The 10,844-nt window shown below is 42.9% G+C and overlaps 1 protein-coding gene across 1 annotated transcript in view; it reads right to left on the reverse strand.

The window, feature by feature from the left end:
- The window catches only part of ulk1a (unc-51 like autophagy activating kinase 1a), a 37,487-nt gene extending 27,802 nt beyond the window's left edge, over positions 1-9,685 (reverse strand). Inside the window, exons 1-4 of the mRNA XM_037536193.1 lie at positions 8,861-9,685; positions 8,464-8,556; positions 8,329-8,370; positions 341-373 (exon numbers count right to left, since the gene is read on the reverse strand). Of these exons, the coding sequence (XP_037392090.1) occupies positions 341-373; positions 8,329-8,370; positions 8,464-8,556; positions 8,861-8,950 (258 nt within the window). The 5' untranslated portion in view covers positions 8,951-9,685. The remainder of the gene's footprint in view (positions 1-340; positions 374-8,328; positions 8,371-8,463; positions 8,557-8,860) is intronic.
- Positions 9,686-10,844: the final 1,159 nt, after the last annotated feature.

A 10,844-nucleotide genomic window follows, 5' to 3' on the forward strand; every position in this document is an offset into this window, starting at 1 on the left:
GATGTTTCCAGAGCAGATCACTGAAGAGACGCCGTCTGTTTATAGTTTAGAGCCCAGATTTGGGGAAAAACGGGTCGACTTTCAGTAGAAAGACAAACTGAGTTCAGCTTCTTTTATCATAAGGGTTTAAAATGACGTCACCGTCTATTAGACTGGAGAGAAGAGCTACAGCCTCACACGACGCCCAGCTTCTGAATGGAGCTTATGAAATAGGACAGTTATGAAGAACATGAAGAAGTGCGTCAGTTTAAGAGGCTATCAAACACTATTTGTACACTGGTTTGAGTGTCGAGCGATTTGCTGAAAAGCACTGTGATATGTCGTGTTTTAATATACTTACTTCCATGACGAGGTAGACACATCCCGAAATTTCCTGTTTACAAAAGCAGAGACAAAGAATATTACAGGAAGTTAATGTCCTCTACGCTCTCCCCACAGATGGAGAAGCACAGTGTTACACATGATATCTACAGAAAAATCCTTATTCTTGCCATGTAGCCTTCACAGCACAACATTTGGCACAAGAGAGAGAGCTTTAGTCCCAGCCAGTGACTCAGCAGACACTCAAACACTGGCTGTGAACACAAAGCACTGGCACTGGCTTTAAAACCTGATCTTTTTCTATGAACAGTACTGTAAACATAATAGACACCTCACCTCACTATTCAACAAGTTAAACTGCTTTCTATTTGAATCAAACTGCTGTTAGACCGTGGGATTTACAGCCCTAGAAGTGCCTTGTTTTTCAGACAATTTTCCAACACTGTCTCAGTGCTAAGATGATTGCATTCTGTATGAATCCACCACAGCGGTTTGGCCCAGTTATTACGCAACACGAGTCACAGAAGCCAGAGCTTAGCAGGGCTGTGCTGCTGCCATTGGCAAGAGTCCAGCCAGGCCAGGCTTGTTTCCACTGACATGGCAGGAACAGGACACGCCAAACTGCCCAGCTGACGGCAGACGACACACTCTTGCATGGGCGGAGAGGCGGTTAGATTCAACAACATCGCCAGTCAAAACACTGGGTGGATATATAGTTATTTTTGGCTGTTGAAAACAAATAAATATTGAATCAAACCAGGGCCTACTTTCCAAAAAACCATCACAATGTTAAGGTAAATTAAACTATTCTGTTCATGCTATGCAGATACTGGCAAATACCTTCCATAAAACACAGGAAATGTGGGGAGGCCTCTTGCCGTGATTATGCGCCTACACCGTAAAACCTGTTGGTATTTATCTTTTTAACTAGACCTGTGTCTTATTCTGTCTCACACGACTTTAAATGAATACTATTACTGATAAACTTTATCACTTATCTCTATAAATAAGAGTGAGTGGTCTAAAGCCCAAATAAAGGATCTGCTTCCATTGTTATTATTATTATTATTATTATTATTATTATTTTCCTTATTCTATGAAGGAAACTCATTTGGGGCCAGCAGAGAAAGCTCACATTTCTCACTGTTTCCAAAGCAGTTGACAACTGCTGAAACAACTACACAAGGATTAGCTCGGAGTTAGCTCTAACAGTCGTCTCTGACTAGGACTAGGTCTGAGCTGGCTTTACTGTTAGTTCTAGCTAGGACTAGGTCTGAGGTGGCTTTACTGTTAGTTCTATTTAGGACTAGGTCTGAGCTAGCTTTACTGTTAGTTCTAGCTAGGACTAGGTCTGAGGTGGCTTTACTGTTAGTTCTAGCTAGGACTAGGTCTGAGGTGGCTTTACTGTTAGTTCTATTTAGGACTAGGTCTGAGCTAGCTTTACTGTTAGTTCTAGCTAGGACTAGGTCTGAGCTGGCTTTACTGTTAGTTCTAGCTAGGACTAGGTCTGAGCTGGCTTTACTGTTAGTTCTATCTAGGACTAGGTCTGAGCTGGCTTTACTGTTAGTTCAAGCTAGGGCTAGGTCTGAGCTGGCTTTACTGTTAGTTCTATCTAGGACTAGGTCTGAGCTGGCTTTACTGTTAGTTCTAGCTAGGACTAGGTCTGAGCTAGCTTTATTGTTAGTTCTAGCTAGGACTAGGTCTGAGGTGGCTTTACTGTTAGTTCTAGCTAGGACTAGGTCTGAGGTGGCTTTACTGTTAGTTCTAGCTAGGACTAGGTCTGAGCTGGCTTTACTGTTAGTTCTAGCTAGTACTAGGTCTGAGCTAGCTTTACTGTTAGTTCTAGCTAGGACTAGGTCTGAGCTAGCTTTACTGTTAGTTCTATCTAGGACTAGGTCTGAGCTAGCTTTACTGTTAGTTCTAGCTAGGACTACGTCTTAGCTAGCTTTACTGTTAGTTCTAGCTAGGACTAGGTCTGAGCTGGCTTTACTGTTAGTTCTAGCTAGGACTAGGTCTGAGCTGGCTTTACTGTTAGTTCTAGCTAGGACTAGGCCTGAGCTGGCTTTACTGTTAGTTCTATCTAGGACTAGGTCTGAGCTAGCTTTACTGTTAGTTCTAGCTAGGACTAGGTCTTAGCTAGCTTTACTGTTAGTTCTAGCTAGGACTAGGTCTGAGCTGGCTTTACTGTTAGTTCTAGCTAGGACTACGTCTTAGCTAGCTTTACTGTTAGTTCTAGCTAGGACTAGGTCTGAGCTGGCTTTACTGTTAGTTCTAGCTAGGACTAGGTCTGAGCTGGCTTTACTGTTAGTTCTAGCTAGGACTAGGTCTGAGGTGGCTTTACTGTTAGTTCTAGCTAGGACTAGGCCTGAGCTGGCTTTACTGTTAGTTCTATCTAGGACTAGGTCTGAGCTGGCTTTACTGTTAGTTCTAGCTAGGACTAGGTCTGAGCTAGCTTTATTGTTAGTTCTAGCTAGGACTAGGTCTGAGGTGGCTTTACTGTTAGTTCTAGCTAAGACTAGGTCTGAGGTGGCTTTACTGTTAGTTCGAGGTCTGACATAGCTTTAACTGTTAGTTCTATTTAGGACTAGGTCTGAGCTAGCTTTACTGTTAGTTCTAGCTAGTACTAGGTCTGAGCTAGCTTTACTGTTAGTTCTAGCTAGGACTAGGTCTGAGCTAGCTTTACTGTTAGTTCTAGCTAGTTCTAGGTCTGAGGGGGCTTTACTGTTAGTTCTAGGTCTGAGCTAGCTTTACTGTTATTTCTAGCTAGTACTAGGTCTGAGCTAGCTTTACTGTTAGTTCTAGCTAGTTCTAGGTCTGAGCTAGCTTTACTGTCAGTTCTATTTATGACTAGGTTTGAGCTAGCTTTACTGTTAGTTCTAGCTAGTACTAGGTCTGAGCTAGCTTTACTGTTAGTTCTAGCTAGGACTAGGTCTGAGCTAGCTTTATTGTTAGTTCTAGTTAGAACTAGGTCTGAGGTGGCTTTACTGTTAATTCTAGCTAAGACTAGGTCTGAGGTGGCTTTACTGTTAGTTCTAGCTAGGACTAGGTCTGAGGTGGCTTTACTGTTAGTTCTAGCTAAGACTAGGTCTGAGGTGGCTTTACTGTTAGTTCGAGGTCTGACATAGCTTTAACTGTTAGTTCTATTTAGGACTAGGTCTGAGCTAGCTTTACTGTTAGTTCTAGCTAGTACCAGGTCTGAGCTAGCTTTACTGTTAGTTCTAGCTAGTACTAGGTCTGAGCTAGCTTTATTGTTAGTTCTAGCTAGTACTAGGTCTGAGCTAGCTTTACTGTTAGTTCTAGCTAGAACTAGGTCTGAGCTAGCTTTACTGTTAGTTCTAGCTAGGACTAGGTCTGAGGTGGCTTTACTGTTAGTTTGAGGTCTGACATAGCTTTAACTGTTCTATTTAGGACTAGGTCTGAGCTAGCTTTACTGTTAGTTCTAGCTAGTACTAGGTCTGAGGTAGCTTTACTGTTAGTTCTAGCTAGTACTAGGTCTGATGTAGCTTTAACTGTTAGTTCTATCTAGGACTAGGTCTGAGCTAGCTTTACTGTTAGTTCTAGCTAGTACTACTTCTGAGCTAGCTTTACTGTTAGTTCTAGCTAGTTCTAGGTCTGAGCTAGCTTTACTGTTAGTTCTAGCTAGGACTAGGTCTGAGCTAGCTTTACTGTTAGTTCTAGTTAGTTCTAGGTCTGAGGGGGCTTTACTGTTAGTTCTAGGTCTGAGCTAGCTTTACTGTTAGTTCTAGCTAGGACTAGGTCTGAGGTGGCTTTACTGTTAGTTCTAGCTAAGACTAGGTCTGAGGTGGCTTTACTGTTAGTTCGAGGTCTGACATAGCTTTAACTGTTAGTTCTATTTATGACTAGGTTTGAGGTAGCTTTACTGTTAGTTCTAGCTAGTACTAGGTCTGAGCTAGCTTTACTGTTAGTTCTAGCTAGGACTAGGTCTGAGCTAGCTTTATTGTTAGTTCTAGCTAAGACTAGGTCTGAGGTGGCTTTACTGTTAGTTCGAGGTCTGAGATAGCTTTAACTGTTAGTTCTATTTAGGACTAGGTCTGAGCTAGCTTTACTGTTAGTTCTAGCTAGTACTAGGTCTGAGCTAGCTTTTCTGTTAGTTCTAGCTAGTTCTAGGTCTGAGGTGGCTTTAACTGTTAGTTCTATCTACTACTAGGTCTGAGCTAGCTTTAACTCTTAGTTCTAGATAGTACTAGGTTCGAGTTAGCTTTATTGTAAGTTCTAGCTTGGATTAAGTGTTCATTGTTCTAAAATTCAGCTCTGGCTAGGATAAAGTATTAGTTAGCTATGATAAGCTTTGGGTTAGCTCTAACAGTCAGTTCAAGTTAAGACTAGCCCCGAGTTACCCCTTAAAATGAGCGTGAGCTATGATTTGCTAGCAAATTAACATGAGTCATAACAGTTATTTCTTTCTAGGATTAATTATTAGTTCTAAAAATTAGTTCTAGTCAGGATTAAGTCAGAGTTAGTCCTAAGAGTTAGTTCTAGCCAGGATAAACTCTGTGTACCTCGAACTAGGATTACATGTTAGTTCTAACAGTTACCTGTGGCTAGGATTAGTTCTGAGGTGCTCTAACAGGTACCTTTACCCTACGAGGAGCTCTGTGATGGTTCCAACAGTAGGCTCTAGCAAGTAAGGTCGTTTTAACAGCTAGCTTCAGCTTCTGAGTCGCTCTAATAATAAACAGAAAGCATGGTGCATGCACACATAGCACACATTAGTAAGGAACATTACCGCTGTTTGGAAGCAGATCCCCTTATTGGGGCTTTAGAGCACTCAGAGCAAAAATAACTTCACTGAACACTGCACTACTCGCACAGATGACACTCAGATCAGCCCTGAGAACAACTACCATAATAAATAAGTCATCAACCTGCAAGCACAGACGTGCCTTCCAGTGTGTCTACTCGCACAAGCTTGCCCATAAAGTAAAAGCCTATCCAATAAACCAGGCTGTACGTTAAATGACTCAGCCCACGTCTCTCAGTGGAACCAGAAACAGTTCAGTTTTGCATGGGTGGCAGCAGGGAAGAGTTTCTGCTGACTGAGGCCTTGTTTGGCTTATTTTAGCTTTTGTTCTGCGCGACCCAAGCCTGCAAGCAGCCACCTGGTGTGTATAACACTGCGGTCAGGCAGGTCCAGCTTGGCGTCTGTCTGCTGAGAGAATCAATTTACTCCCTCTGACCAGCCCAGACACCAGCGCCCACAGCCAACACAGTACTACCACAGCCAATAGAGTAATAACTACCTGTCCTGTGTGTATACGCTACTGGAAGCGGCTGCATTATGTAGGGCGATTTGAGAAAGCATGTTCCTGCTGGTACAGCAGGTATAAACCTCGTATTATGTTCAGGCATTTCGGGAAAAGCCAAAGTGTTTGTCAGGAGTGGGAAAGGAGGGGCAAGTTTGCCTGCTCTCGGTGATTTCTGCGAGTTTACTCTAAGGACAGAGAATAAGGTTATAACCAGTTGTCCCTTTGTAATGTAATCTGGCTCTGATGCACACAGGACTCTCGAAGGGAATCAAGCCACCCTCTTAGATCTGAAGACAACAGCCAGATACAAGTGAACACTTAACCCTTAGAGACTGCAGTTACCACTGGATTAAATTTACCACTAAATTAACTTTAAAAGCGAATTCCAAACATGCTTTGGTGTCCAAGACCAGCCAAAAAGCTCTGAGGTTTTATATGTAATGTTGATACAATGTTTATATGTAATGTTGATACAATTTTATATGTAATGTTGATACAATGTCAGTATTCATAACATTTCATGTCATAAAATTCTGAGAGGGAGCTTTTTGAGGTGGACGTCTGGTTCCCATTACTACCACTGCAGACGACACTTCTGAGTCAGCAAGTTTGTCTAAAATGACACATTTCATGTTAAAACAATCTGAATGTCTTCGTTTACTTCTTATCCATTTAATTATACAGTACATTTGGAAAATGAGTGGATGCCCCCCTTAATTATGTCTCATTTATAGCCTATTGAAACAAACAGGTGGAGAAATCCTGTTGAAATGTGGATTCTAAACATGTAATCGTGTTTCTAAGTGGAAGGGAAGGTGTTTTATCCTGATTTGAATCAGAGGAAAAGTTAGTCATGTGTACACAGTCTTTTTGAAACGTCCTTAAAGCCTTTGCCATGGCTTTGCCACGTTTTTGTCATTTTGTGATACTGAAAAGTGGAAAAGGTTTCAAGCGCAGGCTTGATGGTGTCGATACAGAATGTTGACCAATGCAAGTGTAATTCAATGTTGTAACTATGTCATTAGAAAATTTTACATAAATAATAACGTGATCTTAACTGAATGCATAGCATAAGGTAACAATTCTACACCTCTACAGGCTAAAACGCTGGACTTGATAGGCCACCTGAGACGTATCACTGTCTGCCATCTGTCACGAAATTAACGGCTTGCCTGTGCCTCCTGTTCTCTATTCACACCAGCTTAGTCAACATCAAAGCCCTGTATGCAAATGCTAAGAGTCGGTCAGTTGAGAACTGTTTTCTGCCTGTGGGGGAAATGAATCACAAACAGGCCACAGGTGTCAGACCTTACCCATTTGGCAAGCTATCAAGGTCTCTCACAACGGCTCATTGTAACAAAAGGCGCAGGACAACAACCACTGAAATCAGCAATGTGCAAATTATTAATAGGAGATCTAGCAGGCAGACTAACCCAAGCCTACTGAAATAGTCAGAGTGAAAGTTCGACTTGTGATGTTGTCACTGCTGATGTAACAACTGGCAAATCTTGAACTGAACAGCATGTTGAGACATGAACAATAATCCTGAGCTGTGGGTCACCAGCATGAACATCTTATGTCTTAGGTTTTGTCTTTATTTAAAGTGAGAGGTGTTTTAAAATCTGACTTTTAGCCTAGATTTTAGACATTCAAGCTGAATTTTTTACATTTAAATTTACAGCTATAAATATACCCACTACTCATTTAACTTAACCCCTAAAAACCCCAGGCTTTTTACATACTAAGGCTTAGCTTATTATTCAGTAACTACAGAGACTTTAATGCAAACTGGCTGAGATATTTTTAGGTTCTAGAAGCGTCTGATAAAACTTTAGGCGCACCGACAGTTCCTGGCCATTTAAAGGGTTAAGACACCCATAAAGACATCTGATATACGGCTATAAATGCATATCATAAAGGGCTGGGCATATATTTCAAAATACATGCTTAATACCTGGACCATACATATATGTCTGATAGGTGAGTGAACACATATACGCGCAATATCGGGAGCCACAGCTATATTTGTTACTATAATACCTGTTTTCCTTGAAATATCAAATTATTTCAATGTTTCAGTGCACAGTATTTTCATTTATTCCATGTCGTAATGATTTAGTAAAGACACTGGTTCTATATGGAACCAGGAACACTCAAAGAACCATCTGCACACTTGCGGGTGTATGTGGTTCTACATAGAACCTTTCTGAAAATGGCTCTCTATAGCACCAAAAAGCATTCTGCTGTCGTTACGATGTCAAGCGTGTGTACAGCAGAAGAACCCTTTTTCGGTGCTATGCGGAACCATTTTCAAAAAGGTTCTATAACACATTCTCCACCCATCAGAAGAACCATTTCACCTTTAGAGGACGTAGGTGGTTCTTAGAGATTTCTTCGTTCCATACAGAACCACTGTCTGTGCTAAAGAGCCCTTGAAGAACCATCTTTTTTAAGGGTGTACGTCAGATTTCTGCATGTGCAGGAACCTCCACGTTCCCAAGTTCTGCTGAACTTCCCGGAGCTGGGCCGCTACGTCATCGGGCGGAGCTAATCTTGAGCCAATCAGAGGCGCCGATCCGAGCCAAACATCAACAATGGGCCATGTGAGCGCAGGGCTTCACCGTTTCTTCAACCACGACGCTAATTCTCCAATAAAACTCCCCTCCAGCCGAACCAGCGCTCACTTTTGCTTTGGGTCTTTTCAAATGTTTCACATTTGTGCTGAGCTGAGCTGACGTACCTGAAAGTCCAGTAAACCCACGATGTTCTCATGTTTCAGCTCCTGGCAGAACGACAAAAAAGGGGCACGGTAAGGATGTTGTTGAGCATTAAAGACAGCCAGCGAGCAAAGACAGCAACAAAATTAAAGGCCCACCTTTAATATTTTGATCTCTTTCCCCAAGAGCGACTGTGACTTGGCCAAATTCTTCTTATTTATGCACTTCACGGCGACCTCGAGATCGTGTTTCTGTCGAGTAGGGAACAAAATGAGCCTTGCGCACTTTCCTCATGCCATCTTAAACTCGCGTAGAAAGAAATAAAGGTGATGTCAGCCTCTCAGAGACGGCAACACATCATTCTGATGAAACAGCCTGTTACATTAGATCATCCGCGCTCGTTTAGCTCACGATTCGTCGGCTGCTTGTTCGAATTTCCCGTTCCACCTTAAATGCTGGAGCGCTTACCACGCGCTATTTAAGGTGGAGCGGGACAAGTCGAACAAAAAGCTGGCGAACAGCAGAATAAAGTATCCCACATTCAACTCTCTGTACCTCTTTGTGTCTTCCTTTGAACACCACCGCGAAGGCACCGTGTCCTATCAAGTCTTTCCGGCTAAACTGGAACTTTCCGACGGTCTCCATCAGCGGGAAACGTTTAAAACCCCCAGATCAGATCCTAAGACGTTGAGGTTTCGTCGTAACGTCGCTGCCCTCTTCTTCCGCGGCTCTGCCTGGGCTGCCTTTCACCCCAACAGCAAGCTGCTGTACTCATCATCCCTGAGCCAAAAGGCTTGCTAGCAAAACCACCTCACTGTCATCGTGCGCTGAGCTGGGCAAGGCAGCCTAGAACCATCCTGAAGGAAAGCTTCTTAAACCCTAAAGCCAAACGAGGCCAACTTCAGGTCGGAGCTCCCTAAAGAACGGCAGCGCAGCGCTTACTCGCGGACACGGTCCGCATCTATCGCCTTTCTTTCCCTGGGTCTAAAACAAAACGCTAAGGCTGCAGAGTGAGGGGAGCCAACAACAGCAAAGCAGCCCAGCAGCTGAACCAGCTGACACAGAGGAGATAATTAGGAGGTAAAGGAGAAGAGAGCGAGGAGGCTCGAGTAGGAGTAAAATAGCAGGTAACTAACTAGCTAGCTAGCCTGTGTTTACCACCCACCTCTACTCAAAGTGCGTTAAAAACACAAAGCTGAAGTTTCAAAGCGCGTATAAAAGGCTGTTAGGGTCCAGACTAGCGCGGTTTTGTTATATGTGTCGTCGTATAATGTCCTCAGCGCTGCCCGTAAAGGTTTACAGAAGGTAACGTCGGCGACTCTGAACGGCAGCCGGGCTGTTTGGCTTCGCCTCTGAACTCCAAACAAAGATCCCACTCGGCTGCTCCGGCGCCGCGCAGGCGCACATGCCGTGTTTAATCACCATGGCAACAACGCTCCTCCTCTGCACACGGCGCCGGGATTAATACGCTTGTTATGATCTATTTATATCGATTTGTTTAACAAATTACTGTTCAATTATTAAATGGTCTGCGAATAAATATGAACGATGTATGTTTATTTTATTTATAATTACTGCACTGTTTTATGAATTATTATTAAAACACGTTTTGACAAATATTCTATGCAGTATATATATATATATATATATATATATATATATATATACACACTATATTTCCAAAAGTATTCACTCATCTGCCTTCACACGCATATGAACTTGAGTGACATCCCATTCTTAGTCCATAGGGTTTAATATGATGTCGGCCCACCCTTTGCAGCTATAACAGCTTCAGCTCTTCTGGGAAGGCTTTCCACAGGGTTAGGAGTGTGTTTATGGGAATTTTTGACCATCCTTCCAGAAGCACATTTGTGAGGTCAGACACTGATGTTGGATGAGAAGGCCTGGCTCACAGTCTCCGCTCTAATTCATCCCAAAGGGGTTCTGTCGGGTTGAGGTCAGGACTCTGTGCAGGCCAGTCAAGTTCTTCCACACCAAACTCATAAGTAAAAATCTAGTTTACATAAATGAAGCAGTTTAAACCAGAAGGGAGAACCTCGGTGAGACTTTGTGAGAACTTCATGAGCCAAAAGTAAGAACTGTAGAGCTGACGGTAAAGGCCTTGGTGTGGCTGATAAGAGATAAGAGCCCTAAAACAGAGAAACAGAATGAATTCCACTAGACACCTCACTTCCACTCAGGCCAGAGCGCTGGAAACAATGCAGCTCCCTCTAGTTTCAGACCAGTGCTTTAATTTACAGTGAAGTCTGTCTAATGTCTTAGCGGTGACTCATGAAAATGAGAGATCACTGAGCACAGAGCGATTCAGAATTGAGAAAAGCAGAAGTTTATCGGCCTGTGTGATGGATTTGTCCAGATGACGCGTGCAGGGGAAGTGTGATAGGAGCTGGACTCCACAGGCTGCTTCACAGAATGGAAAATGAAAATGAGAGTGAAGTCTGTTTACATTCCGCTTCACTGCTGCACGGTGAGGGCAGGGTTTGTCTCTCAGTACTGAAATGGTTTTCCTCTCCTTTTG

This window comes from Pygocentrus nattereri, chromosome 29 (assembly GCF_015220715.1).
Source record: "Pygocentrus nattereri isolate fPygNat1 chromosome 29, fPygNat1.pri, whole genome shotgun sequence".
In the NCBI taxonomy this organism is placed as follows: Eukaryota; Metazoa; Chordata; class Actinopteri; order Characiformes; family Serrasalmidae; genus Pygocentrus; species Pygocentrus nattereri.